The sequence below is a fragment of the Bipolaris sorokiniana genome (assembly GCF_000338995.1).
Source record: "Bipolaris sorokiniana ND90Pr unplaced genomic scaffold COCSAscaffold_4, whole genome shotgun sequence".
Classification (NCBI taxonomy): Eukaryota; Fungi; Ascomycota; class Dothideomycetes; order Pleosporales; family Pleosporaceae; genus Bipolaris; species Bipolaris sorokiniana.
In genome coordinates this window covers 868,727-892,990 of record NW_006911898.1, presented here as the reverse complement: position 1 = coordinate 892,990, position 24,264 = coordinate 868,727, and the positions used below count along the sequence as shown (strand labels likewise).

At 48.0% G+C, this 24,264-nt stretch overlaps 9 protein-coding genes across 9 annotated transcripts; 1 reads left to right on the top strand and 8 right to left on the bottom strand.

Annotated features, from left to right (window-relative positions):
- Window positions 1-428: 428 nt before the first annotated feature.
- On the bottom strand, window positions 429-1,996 carry COCSADRAFT_179683 (uncharacterized protein; the record flags this gene model as incomplete). The annotated part of the gene is made up of 2 exons (XM_007699693.1): window positions 429-1,119; window positions 1,188-1,996. 2 exons carry the CDS (start codon window positions 1,994-1,996, stop codon window positions 606-608), a joined length of 1,323 nt encoding a protein of 440 aa, XP_007697883.1. The 3' UTR covers window positions 429-605.
- Window positions 1,997-2,365: 369 nt separating this feature from the next.
- Window positions 2,366-3,434, top strand: COCSADRAFT_84906 (uncharacterized protein; the record flags this gene model as incomplete). Its single annotated transcript, XM_007699692.1, has 5 exons — window positions 2,366-2,407; window positions 2,469-2,493; window positions 2,576-2,807; window positions 2,873-2,915; window positions 3,018-3,434. The coding sequence occupies 5 exons, from the start codon at window positions 2,366-2,368 to the stop codon at window positions 3,432-3,434; spliced, it is 759 nt and encodes a 252-aa protein (XP_007697882.1).
- A 168-nt stretch (window positions 3,435-3,602) lies between these two features.
- On the bottom strand, window positions 3,603-6,185 carry COCSADRAFT_188745 (uncharacterized protein; the record flags this gene model as incomplete). Its single annotated transcript, XM_007699691.1, has 4 exons — window positions 3,603-4,447; window positions 4,501-5,470; window positions 5,529-5,806; window positions 5,890-6,185. The coding sequence occupies 4 exons, from the start codon at window positions 6,183-6,185 to the stop codon at window positions 3,730-3,732; spliced, it is 2,262 nt and encodes a 753-aa protein (XP_007697881.1). The 3' UTR covers window positions 3,603-3,729.
- Window positions 6,186-10,309: 4,124 nt separating this feature from the next.
- COCSADRAFT_34936 (uncharacterized protein) lies at window positions 10,310-12,690 on the bottom strand. The gene has a single exon (XM_007699345.1). It carries the CDS (start codon window positions 12,641-12,643, stop codon window positions 10,418-10,420), a length of 2,226 nt encoding a protein of 741 aa, XP_007697535.1. The 5' UTR covers window positions 12,644-12,690; the 3' UTR covers window positions 10,310-10,417.
- A 1,626-nt stretch (window positions 12,691-14,316) lies between these two features.
- On the bottom strand, window positions 14,317-14,907 carry COCSADRAFT_169328 (uncharacterized protein; the record flags this gene model as incomplete). Its single annotated transcript, XM_007699690.1, has 1 exon — window positions 14,317-14,907. One exon carries the CDS (start codon window positions 14,905-14,907, stop codon window positions 14,317-14,319), a length of 591 nt encoding a protein of 196 aa, XP_007697880.1.
- Window positions 14,908-16,469: 1,562 nt separating this feature from the next.
- COCSADRAFT_169327 (uncharacterized protein) lies at window positions 16,470-18,232 on the bottom strand (the record flags this gene model as incomplete). Its single annotated transcript, XM_007699689.1, has 4 exons — window positions 16,470-16,708; window positions 16,775-16,901; window positions 16,962-17,606; window positions 17,690-18,232. The coding sequence occupies 4 exons, from the start codon at window positions 18,230-18,232 to the stop codon at window positions 16,470-16,472; spliced, it is 1,554 nt and encodes a 517-aa protein (XP_007697879.1).
- An 839-nt stretch (window positions 18,233-19,071) lies between these two features.
- COCSADRAFT_112751 (uncharacterized protein) lies at window positions 19,072-20,842 on the bottom strand. The gene is made up of 2 exons (XM_007699688.1): window positions 20,231-20,842; window positions 19,072-20,181 (listed from the first exon to the last, which is right to left on the bottom strand). The coding sequence occupies exons 1-2, from the start codon at window positions 20,822-20,824 to the stop codon at window positions 19,153-19,155; spliced, it is 1,623 nt and encodes a 540-aa protein (XP_007697878.1). The 5' UTR covers window positions 20,825-20,842; the 3' UTR covers window positions 19,072-19,152.
- A 633-nt stretch (window positions 20,843-21,475) lies between these two features.
- Window positions 21,476-21,865, bottom strand: COCSADRAFT_84664 (uncharacterized protein; the record flags this gene model as incomplete). The annotated part of the gene is made up of 1 exon (XM_007699687.1): window positions 21,476-21,865. A coding segment is annotated over one exon (390 nt), but the record flags the coding sequence as incomplete, so codon positions are not given.
- Window positions 21,866-23,091: 1,226 nt separating this feature from the next.
- On the bottom strand, window positions 23,092-24,244 carry COCSADRAFT_297708 (uncharacterized protein). Its single transcript, XM_007699686.1, has one exon. It carries the CDS (start codon window positions 23,928-23,930, stop codon window positions 23,235-23,237), a length of 696 nt encoding a protein of 231 aa, XP_007697876.1. The 5' UTR covers window positions 23,931-24,244; the 3' UTR covers window positions 23,092-23,234.
- Window positions 24,245-24,264: the final 20 nt, after the last annotated feature.

Here is a 24,264-nt window from a genome sequence, read left to right as displayed (position 1 = left end):
TATTTCCATCGATTACTTTATCAAAGTGGCAATCGGGTATTATTATCATTGCTTACTTTATCATAGCGGGATAGAAGGATGACAGCCTCCATGTAACTCTACATAGTGAGCTTCCTCATACAAGGAACATTGTTGGAAGGAGGGATACCCACTATACTTATCTATACTATATCTGGCAAACGGCTCGGAGTAGGGTTGCGAAGAAAGAGATGGGGGTAGGGTTAGCTCTGCTAAGCCATGGGTAGAGAGAATGTACCTAACATGAACTTGTCTAGCTTAGTGAAATGCATGGCCTGCCCCCACTCTCGTCGAACAATTTCACTCCACTCTATTCCTTTTACAGAGATAATGCAGTAAGATTTTAGCCTTCTTTACTGGTAACTTACTTAGCAGTTGGTGCAACAACGTTATTTACCCGCTCTTACTATGACGCCACCTCGCACGTCCTCTATTCGTGCGTTCTCTCTTCCACAATATTGCGCAATGCATGTTCGTCCGAGAAGGATTGCCAAGACCCGACCCACTCCCGCGAAGTAAAAGATAAGGGTCCAGCATACCGAAACGGACCCTTGTCTACTAGACCGTTTCGAGAGGGATGTGCGTGATTACAGAGAAGTTGCAAATACCCGTTTCACGAATATTCCAGAGGCTCCCAACAACCCCCACATCATGGGCATACCGATGTGCCTCGTCAGGTTAAATGGCAGGACCCACGGTGCTCCACCTGCGACAACACGACGCGACGGCCACATGTACCAGGGAGAAGTCAAGGACATCCATAATACAACCCAGCTGAACCCTAGAACCTTCTCCCAGTTAGCAATTTTCCTTTCTTTATCCGAGTTGCTAGTGTGGAATTTGTTGTAAAAGGCCTTGACTCCATCCTCGAGCATTATGCCTAGAGCAAAAGATGAGAAGTAGGGAATAGAGCCAGAATCCACTGCCGATAGACCCATAACGTTGGCCGAAACAGCATGCAGGATGCCTGATAAAAGAAAAACGAGAAAGTTGTTGGTATAGCGCTCCAAGAGGGAGGGAACCGGCAGTTTCAGGATCTGACGGGTCAAGAGGTACGTGTTGGAAGTAAAAGGCCAGCGCAGTATTTGATGCCAGAACTTGCTACGATGGAGTAGGGGTTAGCCTCATTGTGATCGAGTCCGTAATTAGGCGTACCCTTATGGACTCACCCCCAGAAATTACGCAGCGTGTAGGCCTCCCACATACTCCCAAACAGCGGCCGCCAGCTCCGGGGGCTGGCCAGGCCTGATCCCACAGATAGGATGGATAGGGCGCGCCAAGTCGAGTCGAGAAGCAAGCGGCTGACCACGAACCAAGAAACAAAGGGAGTGAACGCCCTAATGAACCATTGCTCCCCTGTCAAACCGGAATACTCGTACTCTATCCCAGGGCGATAGAATTTGTCCGTGTTCTCGCGTGGCTCGCGCATGGTGACCTCGAGCATGACATCAAGGAACAGGTATTGCCAGGCCAAGATGGACCCCTGACGGATCAGGAACCTTGTACGGCTGCCGCCGCCGTGGCCGAGCGAGGAGGGGTGTTGTGGAGTATTCTTGGTCTCCCATGCCGTCTCCACGCCCCGCAGGCTAATGACCAGGCAGGCTCCGTGCATTAGCCTACGCACAAATGGGGTTGTATCCGACGAAGGATTGGGCGTTGCCCCCGTCTTTCCGATGTGGCGTTGTAAGTCGCTCCAGGTTATACCGCCATCCTGAAGGATGAGAAGCAGGTTTGTACAGTGCGCAACCACAAGGATACCTTCGCAGGCCAAGAAGCTATTGTGGAAGATGCTGTTGGAGAGGCTCGGCGCCAGCTGGAATATCAGATACGCAGGGAAGCTGATGCACACCAATCCGAGATATCGCAGCCATGAGTATTTGGGTGTTGCGACAATCAAACCAGCGGGAATCAGTATCTGCACGGCGAATAGGAGAGCGACATTGGTGAATGCCTGAATGGAGCTGCGAGGTAATGCCATAATGTCTATAAGGGGTATAGTAGGTATTGATGGGACTCTAGGCATCGAAGATTCATGAAGTAATTGTACCACAGCCTCAGTGGTCTTTAAGCCAAGGAGACTTTTCAGGTTCAGGTCGATTCGTCCTTCCTTCAATGTTGCTTGTTCACCAATCAATTGAGAGAGTATCTGTCACACAAAGTATGATGTGATAGCTATGATGGGGTAGCTGCGATGGGATAGCTATGATGTGATAGCATGATGTGATAGCTATGATTTATACAATCAAATATTATCTCGGCTTCTCGTGCTGATAGAATAACGAACGTTATCACGGTACTTCCTTTTCCCCCTTAATTTCTCGCTTTGGAGAACCCCTAAGTCTAAACTATGCCATCGTGGGCTATCACAGGCGCCTCCCGTGGCATTGGGGTACGTTTGATTCATTTCAACATACCATGGAACACAGGTACTGACAGTTCATCTTCTCTAGCTTGAATATGCCAAACAGCTAGTGCGTAGTCCACACTACTTTGCTCTATTCAACTGCTTCTCAGGGGTAACCTCCAACTGACACCGTTATGCTACATTAGTCTGCAGATGTGGGCAACCAGGTTTTCGCCCTTATCCGCCGCCAACCAAGTGCGGAACTTAGCAAACTCGATTCTGAGAGAGAAAATCTTCATATAATCAAAGCAGACGTCACTGATGCTCAAAGTCTCTCTGAGGCGGCTGCCAAGGTGGGGGAGTTGACTGAGAACAAGCTAGACGTGTTCATCAGCAACGCATGCCACCCTGGACTTGACTTGAGGTTTTACCCAACCTCAGCATTGTAAGAGCAATCCTACTCTGGGGAAAGCTGAGATAATGAATGGCTGACCAGTGCGTGATGTGTAGCCTTGGAAAAGAGAAGGAACTCAAGAACGAGATTGATGCCCCTGTGCGTCTCCTTTCCGCTCTATATCGCCCGCCACGCCGACTCTTCTTCTTCTTCTTCTTCTTTTTTGAGCGATATGTTTGAATGCACTAATACGGGCATTAGATGAGCGTCAATCTTATTGGGGCAATAAGCTCTATTAATTGTTTTCTGCCCCTGATTCGCAACGGCGAACTGAAGAAGATCATCTACATCACCTCTCCGACGGGCGACGCTGAATTTACCCGCAAGTGTGGCGTCACCGTCACCATCGGATACACCGCAACCAAGGCTGCCATGAACCTTGTCATGTCAAAGTACGCTGCCGAGCTCAAGGGAGAAGGGATCAAAACTCTGGCTCTCAGCCCGGGATGGGTCGACACAGACGGAAGTACGCAGTTCCCCGCACACTTATCTATTGATGATTCTGTCAATGCTAACCACAAACCACATGCGATGTACAGCTCGGGATATGGCCCCGACGCCAGAGGTCTTAGAAATGGCGCTACAGATGTTTCAGAAGGTGAACCCGGATCTCACTAGGTTGCTGTCTCCGGAAGAATCGGTGAGAATGCAGCTTGACGTTATCAATAACCTGACGGAAGAGCAAAGTGGTCTAACACTGTCCCATCATGGGGACCACAATTGGATTTGAAACGAAGAAGTGATTCTAGTACAAGCATATATAAATCTAAAACAATTCTTCAACACCTTCAGGCCTGCATCTTGACATATCCTAACCAGCCTTGTATTCTCCTAGCCATGATCTCGTTCTGAAGATTTCCCTGCCTCCATGAATCAAATTGCAACGGACCACATTACTAGAGACTTTAGAGTCTCAGGCGTAAGACTTCTCTTTAATTTCCTGTACCAATGGCTGCACCGATGTCGCCTTTTCCAACTCAATCTTGGACCAACAGGTGATACCCGCCAGCGAGGCTGCGGGCCCGAGAAGCACTGTTTTCATGAGTATGACTGCCCAGGTCATGGCTAGAGGGACCTCGGTAGCGGATATCCGCTGCAGTTCCCATGTCATGTACATACACCACGCAACAGTAAGGGAAGTCAAGGATGCAATTGCCCTCGCAAGTGGTGACGAAAGCAGGCTAATGATGCCTTCATTGAAGAGAGCAGCACCGTGACCCCAAATGAGAATGACGTGTACAACGCTGGAAACGACGGCAATGGCTGTAAAGAATCGTCGCTGATAGGGAACGTCGATGCTGCTGAAGACAACTTCCACGCCTTGCGGGACAGCCTTTATTCCCCTAAGAATTCTGCTGCTGACGTACACCAATACCGGGAAGGTGTATTGGGCGACGGGCCACCAGTCGAACAAGCTTTTGTCGGTGCTTCCCAGGGCTGTAAGAATACTTGGGATACTGTAGACCATTGCCAAGCATGGTAGTAGAGCTTTTGCTGCCCCGAGATCTGTCATGAATTGGGGAGTGTAATAGTGTACGGCATGTTGGCTTGATATTACGTGGAAACATAGATAGACAGGTAAAGTCTTCTCCCACCCCCAGTAGTTGGAGGCTAGAATCCATGGAAGAGAGCTAGAATAAAAGTCAGCAGGCGACAAAAGCAAAATAGGTTGAATACCAAGTACCTGCTCATTGGTGACACTAGCAACGACGCCTTGTAAGACTCGACGACCCAAAGCCCACTAATCGATACTGCCATCATACAGATGTACAGCTGGAATACTTGAGAGAATTCAAGCAGGCTGCTGCTTGAAGCTGGGAGGAGCCTGTGAGCCGACAATGGAAAGCATGCAGCGAGTATCAAGAAGCCTATCCACGAGATTGTGGCCAAAGGCGACCGTGGATTTGGCTTCGCCTGCATATCTGGCGAAAATGGGCACATCCCTGCCTTGGGTGGCGGTAGATGCTCCATGCAGCGAGCTGGCGTGAAGGAGACAGCCAGCTGAGGTAAAAAGGCCACCACGAACGGAAGTCGAGGGATGACGTGCAGTGCCATGAACTTCATTACTGGGTTGTCGAAGGACTCCATCCGCTGCACTAGGTTGGCGTCCTCTCGCAGTGCTGTCGTCCTCACAAATCTCTCCTTCTGGAACTCGGTCAAAGCTTGGTTTACACGGAGTGTATCGTGTAGAGCGTCGTTTGCTCGGAGTTTCCATAGCATGTCTGCCACCATAGCGCTCTCCTCTACGGCCGAGTTCGCTCCTTGGCCAGCTACGGGGTGCAGCTTCCGGAAGGCGTCCCCGATGAGGAGAATGTTCTTGTAGAAGCACTTTTCCAGAACGAATTCTTGTAATGGGATGATGGTAGAATAGGTGGATTTCTTGTACAGCCCTCCCAGAGTCAGGCCGTGCCCAATGTTATCGTCTGCGTACTTGTCCAACAAAGCCTGCTTTGTGTCAGAGGAGAGCTTGGGCACGATGCCCTTGATCGGCTCCTCGTTCTTGACACATAACCACCAGTAGAACTCCCCGGAGCGTTCCATGCCCTCTGAGAAGAAATAAGACCGTAGATGGTTGTACGCTCGCGCATTCCCGCCTCGGGGCAGTCCTGGATCATGGGAAATGCCAATCACAGCCGTGTAAAGGGATACAATGCCTACATGATGTGATTAGACTATCTTCAAGACCAATGCGAAAGGCCTCGGTCTGCGTACCGGTCTTATCCTGCTTGGGGATGTATCCGGGCTTCTCCGTATCAGCATGACGCCAGAGCTCGCTCCTCACGCCACTCCTAACACCATCTGCACCGATGACTAAATCTGCAGTGTATATTGAGCCGTCCTTGGTCTCTACTCGTGCCCTTTCTCCAGGTTGGCCGACACTGATCCGAGTCACTTCTTTCTGTAGGTGGATGTTGGACTTTTGCTTAATCTTGTCAAATAGAATGCGCAGACAGTCGTGACGCGACAGAAAGTGGATTTTGTAGCCAAAGCTATAGATGATAGCAGAAAAGTATTAGTAGATTGCTTCCAGCATTGAGGGTAGAGACATAGCGAACGGGCAACTGGTACATACAGCTTCTCCAACCACTCCCCCATGTGCGGATTGAAGATGACGGTTTGCCCCTTTGGAGAAAGCGCGACACCAGAATTCACAGGAGACGCATACTCGCACATAGAATCCCAGACGCCGATTTGGTCTAGTATGCGCGCCCCGTTGGGAGTTATACCCACTCCTGCTCCTAGTTTGGGCGCGACGTCGGGATGCTTCTCAAGCAAATCGTATTCAAATCCATACAACTCGAGCATTATTGCTAGAGTCAGCCCTGCGACCCCTCCACCCACGATTAGCACCTTGAAGGTAGGCGCCATGCTTTTTGCGATTTCTGCCTATGCTGTGTAGAAATTGGAATTGGAAATTTCTCATGAACTAAATTAAGCAATGTTGGTTCTTATCATGTCCAATATCTTGGGAAGCTAATAAAGGCTTTCATGTGGTAAGTAGCTTCATACAATCTGTGCGCAGCAGTAGAGTATTTAGAGTCAAAGGCATCTCGTAACGGATTGCCTAAATTTAATAGTGCACTCTATCTCGCTCACCCCCTCCAACTCCAATCAGCAGAAGTTAGTCCATCTACTACCAGAGGGTAATTTATGGAATGAATCTTTTCAAAAAGAATTGTTATTATAGTAGCTCTTTTTCAAAGTAAATTTAATTTATGGATAATATCAATATTTGCATATTTGGAGATAGGGAAAAAACTTGTGATGTTTCTGAATGGAAAGAGTGATATTAGGTCAAGTTATTCCAACCAAAGGCAAATTCTTATAGAAGTACTATACTTTCTCTATGTACTAAAAGGTTACGCGCTGCAAGCTCTAGAACATCTTAGAGCGATTCTGTACTTCTATGTTGCGTAACGGTATCGCTACTATAATCTTGAGCCAAAGCAGTTACCTCCCCGTCCTCCGCGTCGCTCTCGATACATTTTACATCCATTTCGCATCCCATACAATTATTGAGTTCGGAGTGATTTCTTAACACAAACCAGTCTGCGAAGAGTTTGTAGATCTTCCACGATGCTTGCAATAATACCAGATTTGCGATTAGAACTTGAAATATAAAGCTGCCAGTGCTCTTAAGTCGAGGGACCTGACAAAGATATGTGGTGGATAGCACAGAAGGGGTAATTTCCAGGTCTCACTGCGAAGCACTCGCTGCTGTATAGGGTTTCTTAGCCACGTCCCTCAGTATTGTCTCGAATCTTGGGTCTGAGAATAGTTTGTTGAAGTCGGCGAGATTTGCGGTAAAATACTGAAGTAAGTCGCCGTTGTCAAGGACATTGAGCGTTGTCTGGCCCAGGTCGGCCATAATGGTGGTGTAGAATGATTTGGCAAGCATTTCAGCATAATGCCAGATCTGGTGAAATTCCTTGTATGGGTACTTAGCTTGTTGGTCGCACTTCCAGGTGTTTGTGAATCTGGTTGAATCACGGTCAGGGAAGTAAAAGCAAGTGGAATTGACCACGATTCAAGAGGTATCGGATTTGAACTGCGCTGCATCTGAAATCCGTAGAAGGGCCAGGAAGAACATTTGACCTTCATTCATATAATATGCTACCATCGGTTCCATCGTCATATTTACGGGCATATAAGCGGCCTCTTTCATTTCGTATATGGTTTGCGCAAAGTACTAGGAAATTAAGGACTTTCCCCACCACAAACTCGCCGTTTGGTTTCTATCCATACTCAATGGGAATGATTGCTTCTCTTGTCTTGGACCATAATTGGCTACTAAGCGTACTTTCTTCCTACCCGTTTCGACATCGATTACGCAGGAAATGAAGGCCTCGATTGAACTCCTCTCCCCTAATTCATCATTTTTGTCATCTTCAAATCTGATACGGATCTGTTGAAACTCGCACTCTGTAAGCGGGTTATTGAGATACGCAACATCGGCCAAGTAAGTCGTCCACTCTTCGGCATCTTGGTTCTCAATGGCGTAAAGCTGATAGGCAACGCGGTATTATTCGTGTAATAGTAATCGTATACTGAGAGCTTCTGTGGTTTACATATTGGGCGTATCTTTAAAGTCATGAAAGATGGCCAGTTGTCAAAATAAGTCGTATTTGTGATGGTCGCATTGGGGTCCGATATGACAAGAGTGACAGTATCATAGCCAGAAGTGGCAAGATTGAGAACCGAAAACAAAACTGCAGCTAGTATTCCTCCAACAATAGCAAAAGGAGTAAACCATCGAAACGGATAGGGTCTAGTCAGCGTGTAAGAAAACCATGACTAGTGCGGTGGCAAGGTAGGCATTGTTGCAAAAAATCGGGACTTTCGCTCTTGGCTGAAAACTGGCACACTGCGGATCGGTTATCTTTATAGGGCTAGAAAGACATTTCTTGGTTCTCAACATTATTTCAACTTGCTTCTAGCCCCAAGCCAATCAGGTCATCACATTAGGGCGCATGTGTTGATTGCCAAGGGTTGGATTCTGATCGAGTAGCGCCACTGAGAATATTAGCACACTCTTTACATGACATGGGAGACACTTAGGCTACTCTGGTAATGCGCCACCGCAATTATTTGACTATGAGACCAACAACAAGCTATCAGTCTTCAGCCTTGAATTATCAGTCTTGCTTGCGACTTGATCTATTGTGAAATATTGTCCAAAGTTTTCTGGCGCATAATTAGTAGCTTTAGGAGGCAGAATAGTTTTGCTACGCTATCCTCTTGACTCTAAAACGTTCAAAGGCTATATTTGTTAAGAAGGCCGAGAACACTGCCTCCTTGTGAGTGTTATGCTCATGCAAGGCTGAGATTGTAGCTGACGCAAGTTTTCGTGGGGGCCAAAAACCACCATAAGTCTTCGGTATCGAACTATTGCTTAAACTGACGACTCAGCTTAATCTAGCCGAAAGTATTCCCTCGAGTAACCTCCCGCTGAAAGCTTGATAGCTTTAACATATCATGAAGAAATGATTGACAAATGTTATGATCTTGATGTTGCTTCCTTCATGCTAGTAATAGAGTACAGCTACTCCAGCAATGCCACAATCTCACCAGGCTTTTCATCGCTCTTATTTTGCCACGAGAGCCCTCCAATTCTTCATCTCTTGTTAAAACATTGGGTTTCAGCAACCGCAGACGGCGCTTCCAGTGATCATTGCGCGGTGGATCCTCGAAAATTGACTATAGCGTCTTCTTCTGGCTTTCTTATATGTTACTTTAAATGCATCTTGAACGCGATGGTGATTAAATTAATATTGTGATTGACTATGATCAAGCTTGGTAGGCGAGAAATTACTTTTTGATCTAGGGAAAGACTTTTTCTTGGAACAGTCCACTTCTTCGCAACTCCTCGCTTAACAGAAAACGTGTGGGTGGAGTGACTAGGTCGGTAATGTTTTCATGTATCCTAAGATACATATTGCTAGTATCCCTTTGTTTGGTTAGCAAGGCACGAAGAGATGCCTCCGCCTTGTTGGAGAGGTAGAAATGCATCAGGCGTAGTAGTTTTCTATCTAACAGCTATTTCATTCATGCCTCCGTTGACAAATCAATACACATTCACTACATCCATCACTATGATTTTTGGGTTTCTATTTTTCATCCAGCATGGAGATATAATAGCTTTGAAAAGGATAGCAAACTATACGCCATTGTACTAGGATACGATAGTTAAGAAAGGTCTTCCTAGGTAGCATGATAGTTTGAGCAAAACGGGGCTATTAAAAGTTCTCTAGTTTAAATAGTAAACCAACTTAATAGTGCTTTTCAGCAAGACTTTCCCAATTACTAAATCACTAGGGCAAAGGGAAAAGATTCTCGAAACAGCCATAGTGTGCCACAACCCCGAAGATACCCATGGACGAATCGTCGACTCAAACTTGATATATATTGTACCATCGCAAAAAGCTGGCAAGTCAAGGTTACTTAACATTCCTTACATCTCTATCGTTTATTCATTCAAGACAGAAAGTACCATTACAAGGTGTACGCAACATTACATCAAACACCTCCAATAATAATAATAAATTTTCGAGGAGTTCCTTCACCTCCTCAGCACGCGCCAGTACGACAAAGTCGGAGATTTCTAGAACCCGGACGGCAACTGGTGGATCAGCGGTGATCCCTCGGTCGCCGCATGGGCTGGCGATAGCTTACCCCGCGAACGAACCAAACAATTCTCCTTTAGCTTGGGTAGCTTCGATTAGTACAACTTCATGATGAAGAACCTGTTTGCCGAGGGCGGTCATGTGGTGGTTGATGGGGAGTCGAATGGTGATGGGCCGGGGATGAGGAAGTATTGAAATGATGTGGCTCTGATCTTCAGGCTAGAGGAGGGCAAGATCGTGGAGCTTAGGGAGTATGTGGATTCTAGTGTCGTCATAAGTCAAAAAGCAGCACCGTGATTCATGAGCGAGTAACTGAGTACAGACCATGCTTCTGATCGCTACATGTTACACCAAGTGTGCTACTATTATCGTTATAGTAATTGATACATTAGTAATAAGTTTTAGTAGCTAAATATGATACGGCAATCAAACTAAAGCCTGTCGAACAATTAAAGCCTTTGTACAAAACAGCTTGGTCTAGGCTGTGTACTTGAACGTAAAGCTACTCGTCTCAACGGTATCCCAATCCCCCTCATTATCCTCATTGCCAAAAATATGCAGCGCCATAACTCTCATGCGGTAAGTTCCTTCCTCCAGCACTCTCCCGTCAGCCATCAACCCGTTAAAGTATGCGCGCACCTCACCCCTCGGGATGTAAGTTAGCGGGAACCCAGCCAACGGTCCGAGTGTCTTGTTGCCTTGCAGCACATCCACACGTAGCAAACGCGAGCCAACCGAAGGATACATGTACACATTAGGCATGTTGTAGATGTCACCTCGGTCGGTCCAGGGCGGGTTCTGGGGATCAGGGCGTGGGATGGTGTAAGAGGCATTTGCAGGTGCCTCTCCATATCCTTGTGCGAGGTACGCGGCTCTAGACGAGAGAACAGTCACACTGCGCATACTGCCTACGACACCGAGGTATGGTAGGTTAAGTTGCTTGCCTATGGCGATGAAGCCGCTGTAGACGGGCAGTAAAGTCGCGTTGACACCCCCAGGCGGCGTGATGTCGACGGTCACATTGACGGATTGGCCAGCGGGAACGGTGATGCGGTTGGACGAGAAGGAAACAGTGGCCCATGCATTCACAATGGAATTGGAAATCAAGCCTGGACTGAAGAGGAAATTTTTTGGATCGATTGTGCTAATGGTGACAGCTTTGCGATGGCTCAACTCAAGCACCTCGTCTGCAGTGCCAGTGTTGATGACGCTGAAGGTGTGAGTGCCAACGAAGTGTTCGGTATCGTTGAGTGTAATGCTGTCGATGTTGATCTCGAGGGTAGTGCGTGCAGCACTCCAGGCTTGCACAAGGCCAGCGCCTTGTTGTGGGACAGGAGCAAGGATATCGGGATCGATAGTTTTGTCATGGTACCAGGCCAGTGGCTTTGAGGTGTGCATCAGAAGTCTGCGAAGGCGTTTCGGTTCCAGCTTGCCGTATACCTCACCGAGCAGTGCGTAGACGCCTGCGACCAGAGGAGCTGACATGCTGGTGCCAGTCATGACACGATAGCTACCCATGGCCGTCGGAAATGTGCTCAGAATGTTCTCTCCGGGCGCTACAACCTCTGGATTCATGCTGAGTTCCCAGGTCGGGCCCCAGCTTGTCAGAGTATCTGAGACGTACCCACCATCCTCATTGTTTTCAAGCTCCTCGAGGTGTGTCTGGGACCCGTTGGACGGGATAGTCACGGAGACGGTAGCACCCTGCGAAATCAAGGAAAGCCAATCTTCAGCAGCATACGAGGGGACCCTGATAACGCCCTCGATGCCATCAGCGTATAAATATGGGTCGTCTCGCATCGTCAGATTGGTGCGCTCATAGTACGCCATGAAGCGCCCGCCCTTTGCAGCGATATTAGCACCTTGGTCTTGCGGGTAACATTGGGTTGCGCGTGGATCCTTGAATTCCAAAAGGACGATGCGCTGGCTCAGATCTGGTGTATCATCGGGCAGCGGTTTGCAGGCGTCGTCGGCATTGGCAGCAGACCAAAGCGGGAGTGTCGCGCCGGCGGCGAATTCTGGCACACCCCTCAAGAAACCAAACTCGCGTGTACTGTTGGCGGTAGCATTGGCGCTCGTCTTGTAGGAGCCTCGCTCGAGAAACGTGGGGAATTTGGTATTGGACACCGCTCCCGTGCCTGTGGCGCTGAATCCCGTTGCTGGCGTTGAGCCGTAAAATATACCCAGCCCACCACTGTTGCCTGCAGATACCACAACGGGGATACCGGAATCGACAATGCGGGAAATGATGACGGCACGTACATCCTGTGCCCAACCCGAGGCATCGCCGTTGGAGTACGAGATGATGTTGGCTCCATCTTCCACGGCACGAGCGAATGCGAGGACTTCGATCTCGTCTATCGACGTAGCTGTACAGCCCCACATTCGGTATGCTCCCAGCCTTACCCCAGGAGCAGAACCCGTAAAGCCATATGTGTTGCCCTTGAGCTGAGCGGCGATAGTGCCGGCAACGTGCGTGCCATGTCCGACGCAGTCGTCCATGGGATCGTCGTCTGGCTTTGGTTCGTTTGTGCCAGGGGTGTAGTTGTCGCCCGTGAAATCGTACCCAACTTCGACCAAACAGCCTGGCCCGAAACAGCCGCCAAGGGCGGGATGGGTATAGTCAACGCCGCTGTCAACGATTGCGATGAGGAAGCCTTTGCCTGTCACGCCCTCTGCGTGCAGCTTGTCAACCTGGGTCATGACATGAGTGGAAAAAGTATCCTGCGATTCCGCCTGCCGCTTGACGCGTTGCGGCTGAGCAGGTACTGCAACACTCTTTTCGCGCGAATGGGCCGTGATACGGATCGGCCATATGTTCTCTACTTGTGGCAGTCCCTTCAGCTGATGCATCAAGTCCCCGTCTCTTGAATCTGAGCTGGGGCTTGAGGTCAAGTTCTTGAGCTGGAACGAGACGCCGTTGAAGAATCGGAAGCTGAGGTCCTTGCGAGGCTCGACTTGCACCCCGATTGCCGCAAGCGAAGCATAGAAGCTTTCCGGTGTCTCGCTGTCATTTGCAAACTCGACAATGTAGGAACCAGGCAAAATGCCGCTGGCGACGGGCGTGTCATTTACCGCTCGTTGCACAATCGCATTGGTTGGGAGGCGGGCATGTACCGATGTTGAGATGGCGACTGGCGCACCCAGCACAAGGGCCGCAATGGCACAATGTAATTTGCCCATCTCTGAGAAGGTGGATGAGGGTCAAGGCATGCTCGGATGCATCTTGTATTTGTACGTATAAACACCAAGCCCGTAGCGGGGACACGGCTGCCGGACAAGCGGTATAGATGCGACGAGAATCATGCTCACCTCGTATAACTAGGGGCCCTGGCACGGCGAGGTTCCCTTATGTGCTCCGTGGGTGTGGAGAGAATAGGAACACTAACATGGAGATCGCGGATCGCGTCCACTTTTCAATATTGATTATCGTCCTCCTTCCCCTTTCGGGCCTTTGGCCGGACAATTAATGCTGCGTCCACCGAGTTGTTAATATCTTTGGTAAGGTGACTTGCTAAATTTACATTTTAACATGGTCCTATATGATATTGTGAGATGCACGTTTACCCACATTTGTATGTATACAACATGCGCATGTCGTATTCTGGATACGACTGTCTGTCATGCGACCTCGTGAAGGTAAACGACTAAGTCAACTGACCATTTATTGCCAAGCATGTGCAACAGTGTTGATGTTTAGAGGTGCTTGAAATAAAGTTGTCGGCTAACAATCATATCCTCGTACAGTACGTATGGTCTTGCGCTAGCGGGCGACTTGGTATAATGGACAACCATCAAGTTGGTAGTTGGGATTACACGCACATCAGGCACATCATGAAGCGGTCATTGTATAGGTACCATGTCGAGAGAATGTGTCATAGTCAACCAGAAATCAGGTATGATATAGATCACACGGATTTTCATGACATCCACGAGGTAGCAGTATACATGCGGCTTCTAAAGTGCCTCAATAGGTATAGCGTTGCCGAACTTCGTTCTACATATGAGAGAGGAGTGTTGTTCAACACTTCAAAACGACCTCTGGGTGAAGGAATGTCTCCTATGACATAATGACGGTTTCTCACTATAGAACTACTTGGTTCCTCGCAACTCTACTCTACCTTACAGCCACACTTTGTGTGGATCCGCTCTATACCTCTACGTGCAGCCCACGCTCTCTATGCTCTTTCTTCATCATCACTTCAAGGAAGCAGCATCATTGTATCAAAAGGAAATTACAAGCTGTAGATTCTGTTACGCAGAGATGATGCAAAATACATCTACAAATGATATAGTGCATCATGTCTAATTTTAATACTTATTGCGCAGCTGTGTGCTTTTGCCAACACACCGACCAAGATCATCTATCCTGAGTTTCAGCTGCGCTCAACTAGTAGCTTACTCTTCTCCGCCAAATTACAGGCCAACTGAGTCATGGGAATGTTCTGCATGACATCGAATACCGAGCACTCAACGGCCATATCCTCCTCAGATATCATCATTAAACTTGCTAGTCTCTGCACCATAGCTTTTGTAATGATCTGCACAGCCTCTTCGCTGATGGTGCCACACCTAACCAACTCTTCGCGCAGCGAGACAACTTGCCCCTTGTTTGCTGAAGTTCCAGTGGCGAGGTTTCGCAGAGCACCAAATCGCGCATCGTATATCCAGTACCATGTATCGCCATGCTCGTTGAACGGCAGACCGCACATGACCTGGCCTGGATGCTTGGAAAGGCCTTCGATGGCTGCTGCTAGCAGTCCATGCAAGTCGGATGTTTGCATGACCTTGAGTCCCATTGCCTTTACGTGGTCAGCATATACATCTTGCCCAGCAATGAACCCCACAGACAAAAGGTAACCGATATCGATGGTCATTGCAGGTAATCCCTGGCCTCGCCTGAATGCGGCAAACTCGTCCTGGAAGTTATTACCGGCAAGACGATTCGCAAAAGCATGTTGGGACATTACGGCGTGCGAAACGTGAATGAAATGCGTCGAGTAGCCAAAGACAGGTGCACGCAACATTATGCCGAGATCCGGGCTGCAGTGCCCAAAGAGCGGTTGCTTAAATTCCGCTTGGAGGATGGCTGGGAGCCACTGTGCGAGTTTCTTGACAAAGAGATACCTGGGGTTCCATTTCCCACCAAAAACAAAAGAGGGGAGCACGTGAAGCGGGTGAGGCAAAAGCAGAATATGTTCTTTAAGCACGTTGCAATAAGGTTTGCCAAGAAAAAGTTATCTTGTAGTGTAGTTGTTGGAGTCATGGTCTTGCTAGTCTGGAAAAGCACATCGTGTACCCAATGGTTGGCATTATTGGAATTGCTCAAAAAGACACTGTCAGAGCGATGGTGAGGGATCACATAATTAGATACTGTTTTTGGGAAAAGGTTTCGCTTAGCAGGTGTACTAGCTGTGAGTATTATGTAAAATGACTGGTACTAACTATTGTTTGCTGTACCGAACTATTGTAGGATGTCTCTTATAGCAGTCATCGTTCGAAAATGGCTATCAAAGCGAGATCTTGTTTAGAAGCTGTAATCTCAAAATATACTACATCTCGATATTCATTCATCAGAATAGATTATAGCTGTGTCAACGTATCGTATATCGTTGTCCTAACAGTATACAACAGCGCTGGTCGGCGGTAACCCTTCAAGTGTATATCATTCATATTCACAGATACTAAAACCCTTCAGCAATTGATTTGGCAAATGTATATCGTAGTATTTGCATGTTAATCTCGATAAAGCAATATGGCATTAGGTCTAACGAGCGTTTGCCCATGTGACGTACAACGGTATTGACAATAGCAGATATTACCTTGAATCAATCTGGAAAAAAACTTCCGATCCAAAGTATACACTACAGCTATCCAGCAGCCAAGTCCCCTTCTCTCATAGCTATCAACATCCCCTAACTTGAAACTGTACAAGACTTGCACTTAACACAAATATAGCAAGAGACGTGGTTTTAACCGACAAAAGTATCATTTAACCCTAAATCTAGCCATCCCAACTTATCCCACGTCCTAGGAGGCACCGCAAACAGCTTCTGCGTTGTTAAAACATACTGCATCAAAACCCGGCTCAGTTCAACCCACATCACCAGCCTCACCACCAACGTATCCGCATTTATCATTGCTACCTCAGAAATCCTATCACTCCCTCGTTCAATTTGAACTGCAAAATCGTCCTCTTCACCTTCATACTCGGCTTAATGCCTTGTTCAACGCTACATACGTAGGCGACCTCTCCTGGACGACAGCGCTCCAAGACATATCCAAAGGCGAATTTTCGGTTGAGCCCCTGATAAGTCATAATAATCACCAAATATCGTATATGAGCAGGAGACATACAGGAGGTTGATCGGGAAGGTGTTCTTTAGCATTGGCAGTGATTGTGAATGCCATCGTTCTGGTTTATTAGTAGAACCTTTGATAGATTTAAAGACCCCATGCATAACTTGATAATGATGAACAAGGCGTATAAAATGAATATTTGAAGCGATATCTACACTAAATATCCCACCTACAGCCTATATCGAAACTTTCGATTATTAAAGTCTGTAGCATCCTCAATGATGCCCATTTCGCTGGCAGTACGATCTTGCAGGCCTTCAGCTTCTTCCCGGTCGCGCTGGGCGTTCCGTCGCGCGAGCAAGGCGCGTATGGCGAAGGCCAGAAAGAATTGGGCAACTGAGCAAGCTAAGACTGTTCTGACGCCTGTTTCGTAGATGGGGGCTTCTTTGGCTAGGAATGCTTGGGGTCCTAGAGTTTTTTTCACGTCAAATCGAGGGAATGCAACGAATTTGGGGTTTCGTGGTAGGGACTCACCGATGATGTTACCAATACAATAGGCCAGGAAAACAAACGCAGTTCCCGTCGTCCGCTTCGTGTATCCGGCGACGTTGGAGGCGGGGAACTGGAGTGCGATTACTAGTCCGCCCACGTACGAACCAACCTGAGTCTTCTTAGCCAAACCGGTCCACTTATTCGCGGAATACGTAGGTTGAATACATACCAGATAGTAGCCCGCAAGACACCCTGCCAGATTCGTTCGCGGCAACTGCCATATCAAAGTGGTTCCGATAATCGTAGGACAGATATAAAGCGCCATCATATACGTCCGCGCATTCGGCAGACGAGAAGCAAGAAACGGACCGCTAAAGACCCAAAATACCTGCGCAAAGCCCTGCGGGATACCGTACAGCGTCGTACGCAGCGCATCGCCACCAGCCACATCTTTGATAATCAACTTACCAAAGTTGGACATACCGCCATTGATAACCTCATTCAAAAGAACATAAACAAAAAGCAACCAGATCTGCGCATCTGTCAAAGCCTCGAGGATCTGGCGCGGCTTGATAGTGCGATTGTACACACCGGTACGATTCTTAGCCGCGCGTGCAATTAGCAGCGCTTTCTCCTCTACAGAAAAGTTCTTCGCGGACATGATGTTATCGGGTAGTTTAAAGAAGAGGAGCAAGGACCAGAGCACCGTCATACCCCCACAGATAAGGTAGATGATCTTCCAGACGATAAAGTTGTTAGCGTAGCCGACACCGTAGAAGAGGATGCCGCCGATGGCGGCGCCCATGCCGTTGAAGCAGTAGAACATGCCTGCGCGAGCGGGTTGCTGGTCACCCATGTACCACATACCTACAATCTATCCACCAAGCAAAGCACACTCGGTATTAGTTTCCTTTGTTCTAACGCATCTGGATATCGGTGTTCTCTTCGAGGACTTACCATCATAAACGCAGGCGTAACAACAGACTCAAAAATACCAAGCAAAAACCGCATAGCCGCAAAGCCCGCAAAGTTATTCGTCGCAGCGGTAACCAGCATGACGGAGCCCCAGCAAAAGCAGTAGATGGACACAACACGCGCGGTGGGGAAGTGTTGGGCAAGATATGCGGATGGCCACTCAGCTACCAGGTAGGCAAAGTAGAAGATGGAACCTAGCCATGAGTACTGTGCGCCGGTGATGCCGGTTGTCTCGAATAAATCGAATACGGCGGAGTAGCTGATTGCTTGCTTGTCGATGAATTGGAGAAAATAGGTGCCGCATAGTAGCGGTAGTAAACGCAAATCGACTTTCCTGGATACGCGTTTGTTGGCTGCTTCGTCGTCTAGCAGCTCGGCTATGTATTCTGGAGTGATGTTGTGCTGTCGCAGGAATATATTTGCTTCATCGAGATCTTGGACTTGGCCTTCGATTTCGCTTTCTTTCTTGTTCAGAAAGTCTCCGTCGAAAGTGTGTGTTTGTTGGAGCTCGATGTCTTTTGACATGGCTGATTCCTTGCTCTTTTCATTAAGAAAGTCAGCAGTAGTTTGCATGATTGCAGTTGAAAGATTCCAGGTCAGGGATGAGTTTGCAAGCGTTGAGAGCGGGATGAAAAGACCTTATGGCTGTGGGGATTCAATTATTGCATATGTCTTCGAGCACGCAAGACCAGATGAACCTTGGTACGGCTTGTTGCGCGATACCCTACAAAGATACTATATGATAAAAAGGATATTGGATGAACCTTGTCAATATTTCCGGTTGCATCGCAATCGGACGTCAATCGTAGTTCCTTCCTATCTCGTTATCGCGGGAATGTTGCACTAGAAGCAAATGCAACATCGTTTGCAAAAAGGCTGTTGGGGAATGTGGGGTACTGCAAGGTTGAGCCATAGGTAGTGTACTCAATGCAAAGTCGTGTTTCTGCACGGCATACTACCTTTGGTTAAGATAGCCCAACCATTTGCAAAGACAAAACCCTGTATGGACAATTCGCGTGGCGTTAGTGCGACTACCCAAGAAGATGATTTGAGCAAAACTTCCCATACCTTGTAATTGATAGCGTCTTGGCTACATTGTCCTATCAACGCTGACCCACTCTTGAGGCAGACAACCGTATCAGAGATACCCAGCCCTCTATCGGAGGTGTTCCCCGGCGGTACATAAACATCCGATAACACGTTTTGCCAACACATTGGGATGGTGACCTACTTGCATCATTGTCGTATAACATGATGAATTTCGAGGAATTAGATAATCGTACGATAAACACAGAGTTGAAATGAGAAAATGCGGGTGGGAAGTGGCAGTCTCGATAAAGGAGACCTGCCACTAAACCTATTCCAAGAAAAATCACATATCAAGCCTCAGTACTAGCACATCTAAGTAATTACTCGCAATCATCACATTCACACTAAACCCACCTCTACTGCTGCGAAAGCTCAACCTTCCCCCACCAAAACTCACTCTCCTGCACCGCATACTCATCTCCCACCATCACCGCCAACTCCCCCACCTCCTTCCCTCCAATCAACTCCGTATTCCCCCTCCCAAACATCATAACCTTGCCATCCTCCCTCTGATACCTTTCCCACTCCGGCCTCCCTCCATACCGTCCCTTAACTCCATTCGGACTCCCCGTGCATATAAAACTCGTGACATACGCATGCAGGATCCCAGATAACTCGTCTTGAGATTTCAACGCCGAGCAAATAGCTGGATCGCGCACTTCGTAGAACATGTTGTCGGCGTGGCGAGCGCCGTCGATGATGTCGCGGCGCATGGCCCAGTGGTAGAGGTATACGGGTACATCTGGGCTGGCAAAGAAGGCAGTTTGGCGGACGGGTGCTACGTATGCGTATTGAGCGTATGCGGCTTCGATGCGCTTGTACATCTGTCCGACTCCAAGATTTACTCGTTCTTCTTTGTAAGCGGAGGTGGGATCCGAGGTGGGGTCCGGGTAGAGTTTGTTGATTATTTCGATGTCCTCGCTGCTTAACTGTGGGAGGAGTGTTTTCCAGAAGTCTAGGAATTCGAAGGAAGAGGATATGGATTTATTTACGTATAAGGAGCCTTCGTTTCCTTGGAAGCCGGTCATTATTGGGAGTTTGTGCCATCTGTTGTTTCGCCAGGCGTCGATGGGGCGGCCGCGGATAATTTCGTTGTCTATTACGGGCTGGAATGCCCAACGTAAACTAGGATTGTACTTTTGGAATACTTTGGTTTGGGCTTTGGCGATTGTCGAGGTAGGGAGTTTGCGAAGATAGGTGAAGACCTCGGACTCGGGTAGTGATGGTGGACATTCGACTTCTTTTAAAAAGTCTTGGAATTGCATCTCATGAATCTCCGCATCTGGGTTGCGGACGGCGCGGGACGTTGGGGCGCCAGATTCGATAATGACTCGATGAAACTTTGGTGCTTTGCCCTCTTCGTAGTTGAGTAGATGGTGGCCAATCTGCCTGGCATGAGCAATTGAGCAGCTAGAGAGAAATAATCAAACATACCGAATGTGCACCCGCTGAAAGACCTATAAGAGTGACACAGTTCTTGTCGCCTCCAAAGGATCCAATGTTCTCCTCAACCCAGTCAAGCAGGCATATCTGATCTTTCAAGCCTAAATTGAGCGCACCCTCTTTAGCGCTGAGCTTAGATGGGAGGAAACCCAAGGCCCCAACTCGATACCCAAACGAGACTGCAACGAACGGCTTCTCAGACCACCCAACCATCGATGCAGTGTCATGCATAGCAGCATTTCCGCGATTGAAAGCCCCTCCGTGTAAGTAAACCGCAACCGGCAGCCCTGTCGATTGTTCAGTTCCCGCTTGACGGAACACGTTTGCAGTAAGACAATCTTCGCTTTCGTCCAATGTTGGCCCTACTTTGACGAATTGCTGTGCGGGAGCCCTGGATCCAAATTTTGTTGCATCTATGATCCCTTCGCCCTTTTCTACTTTTTCTGGTGGCCTGAACCGACGGTCACCGGTCGGTGGTAAGGCATATGGAATGCCTCTGAATGCCTCAACTGCATGAGGGTATTTCTCGTATAAGACAGTGCCTACGACTGTTCCTTGTTGGAGCTGAATCTTGGGCGACGACATTGAAATGAGGGTATGGATAATTCCTAGCGTCTGTTTACTACTGGGTTTTGCCTAATGGTCTAGTGAATTGATATGGATATATTTTTGAAATTAGAAGAGGCTTTGTTTTTTCGATTTGATTGGGTTGCTTTCTTGATTTGAGTACATCGGTAATGCCTGTTTGAGAACGGTGGTATAAAATGTGCCGACATCCCTGCGCGTCTCGGATCATGTTATCTGCTCTCAACTGATCAGCCCCGCCCTCGCCCCACCTTGCCTCTTCCTATCTCCTCAGTTCCCCGCTGCAATATGCGATGAGCTACTGGTTGCATGTATGCCCCAAAGTTTTCCAGTCGGAGCCGTACACCCAGCGCATAACTTGGCCGAGAATGGCTGGCGATCCGCATACTACATGGCATTGGGCACAAGGCAGTAGCCGTATCATTTCTGCTACAGCCTTCCTATCATATGAACCAATGGTACCATCATTGGACTATACCTATAAATTCAAATAGAATACTGATACCCACAATGAGATGCTACCCTGATATGAAACACTAGGAAAACAAGTAAGAAATATTGAACATCTAACCACGTTCCTTGCCCGCATACCACATCGCCACTTTACCGCTCGAACCCCAACTTATCATTGCCACTACTCGCCAAGGGATCCTAATCTTCGTCCTTTTCTTCGCTCTCCTCGATCCTCCTTCTTTTCCTGGCACGATTATCATGCACAGTCTTCATATGCTCTTTCATCTTATCTCTCCGCCCCTTGAAACTTCGCCCTTTCTTTCCATCAGCGGGGTACCTTGAGCGATGGCATCCTTTCTCTGGGCAAAAATATTCCGTAAGCTTTCTTGCATGCATGTTGGTGTAGTGCCGTTTGAAGTCCGCATGGCGATTGAATGTGAGGGTTTCATCGTTGCGACAGGCTTTGCTTAAGCACGTGAATCTTCCACCCAGGGTCACTTGGCCGACAATGGGATCAACTTCGGTAGCTTGTGAGATGGATGTATTTTGAGCAGTTGTTACGGCCGTCGGTGTAGCAGTGGATGAACTACATGGTGAATCGTTGTCTTGGCCGCACGTGTGAATGCTCTCGTGATGTGGGGATGGGGGCGTTAGACTGATTATGTCAGTGAACTCGAAATAAGGATGGTACACCAACTTACTTTGACTGCTCAAAAGCTATATTTTGACCGAAAGGTCCTGTCGACTGAGGTTGGTTTGGTGGGAAAGGTGAAAGGAGGGTTGGAAATCTATTTTTCTAATGTTAGAATGAGTTCGTGTGATTGCTGGCCAGAAATAGAACAGAGACGCGGGGTTTTTCATAGTGGCTTTACGATCGCAAAGATGTTGATCTGAATAGCCAACTCTGGTGACAATGTACGAAGGCATAGAGCAATATCATCCGAGGAGCAACGTAGATGTTGTCGGATTGGATGCCGAGTCGATAGCGAACGATAGGATATGAAAAAAATTCGAACAGATGGTTTCTGTTCTGGAAATATGTGTTGATGACACCGGTATTGCAGAAGTGAGATATCATCTGCCCGACATGAAATCGGTTTCTGCTGGGGAATCTTGACGTCCTTGTTGAAAGAATTGAGTGAATAGTGAGTAAACAGCACAAGGAAAATGCCAAGGAAATGACCGGCCAGCACTTTAGCTCAATGGTAAGTACCTAATTCTCTTATGACAGTGCAGCTCGGTCGAGCGTGTAATGTTGAGAATCATAACAACTGAGGAAATCTTACATTAATGAACGCCGGTTGACGACTTTACATATGGTTCCAAGAAGCGTGCCAGGTGAAATCCAATGGAAGGTAAATAACCAGAAAGCAAGTACAATCCCGGAAAAAGTCTGGAATATCGAGTCGTAGAGTCGAAAAGACATGTCTGATGGTAATAGGATCGTGCTCCAGTAATCAGTTGGTAAAACAATGAAAGTGCCAGTATGGGGAGATCGAATCCTGTACTCGTTGCCAGCGACCAGTGGATGGCTTGCCGCAGGAAAAAAATCGCACACAAGTTGGCTCCAAGCGCCTTCTCGTTCGAAATTATCATCTTCAGATCTATCAGAGTCGTTTGAGGGTAAGATGCCAACTTTTTTTCCTGCCAGAGTCACTCGGTAGACGGCCATCTATAGGCTCGAAGGTCCCTAAAATCTTCCAGTGGGGATATCTGATTGGGTGCCATTGTCTGATCCAAAGATGGTTGGTTCGCAGAGTAGAGATCCTGGTGGAATCCATTGAATCCATGGGGGAAGGCCACGACAATATTACTCATACTCCTCGGTACGGCCAAGCGCATCCATTGGTAACGGGATAAGTGCGGAATCCAAGTGAATCTCAATATACGGATCGTAGTTTGGCAGATTTGATAGACAGTAGCTGATAATCTTACGCAAGAGGATTGTGGATCATACTTACTCGGTGGTGTGTGTTTTCCAATCCAAAGACTGATCTCCGCTTCCGTTTCCAATACCCAAATTATCGTCCAAGCCAAACTGGTATTGGGCCGAGGGGCCAGCTGTAGTGCGTTGGTTTGGAGCCTGTGGTGCGAAAGCGAATGGTCGACCAGTATGCCAGTCAGCTGACACCAAAGCTAACTGTACTGAAGGTGGTTGATTTGCAGTCTCCGAGTTATCTGAAGTGCTCGAGTACGAACGTGTCATGTCCAAAGGTAGTGCACCGTCGAGGGATTCACGTGACGCTTGGGTCATGTTGTAGCTATTTGCGTGCTGGCCGGAAGACATGGACGAGAATTGGGATGTCGATCTGCTCATACTATTGTTCACCGGAAACTGAGAGTAATCGCTGGATGTAGATAGATTTCGGGTTATGCGGGGACAAGGCTGCGATTCAGCCTGATGCAATGAACTTGGGGGCTCCAATGAAGCCGAAAACGAGCAGAGCGACTGATTGTATCCTTGGAGCATTGGCGATGAAGTGGTTTGCTGAAAAACGATCCATTGAGAGTCAGGCCCAGTCACATTGGAGCTGTTGAGATATCGAGGACTTTGACTATTTGGAGAGTGGTGCATCATGCTATTCCTATCGAAGTATGGGGGGTTTGCCATTGGCAGGAGATGGGGATGATCAGAGGCCAAAGAGTTGTCCATGAAAGACTAGTATGTGCAAGAGCAGTTTGTCTCCGGCTAGTTCGGTTCAAGAGCACAAAATGAAGCGATGAAGCGGTGCATATAATTGCAAGAATTTGCAGGGCAACAATTGCCTCGTTGGTCCTCCACAGATGTCTTCTGCTTGGCCTGCATGCGCTATTAACTTTTGGGTGGCGGCGTACCGGAAACTACAAGGCAAAACAGGCAAACAGGGCTGACTGGCGCTTGTCACGGTCAGTCGACAGCCGTAGTAGAATATGAGCCGTTACGTTGGCGAGTAGCATAGCGGCTGAGCAGCCGCATCCACTAGCCAGTCGTACACAGGCCAACGACA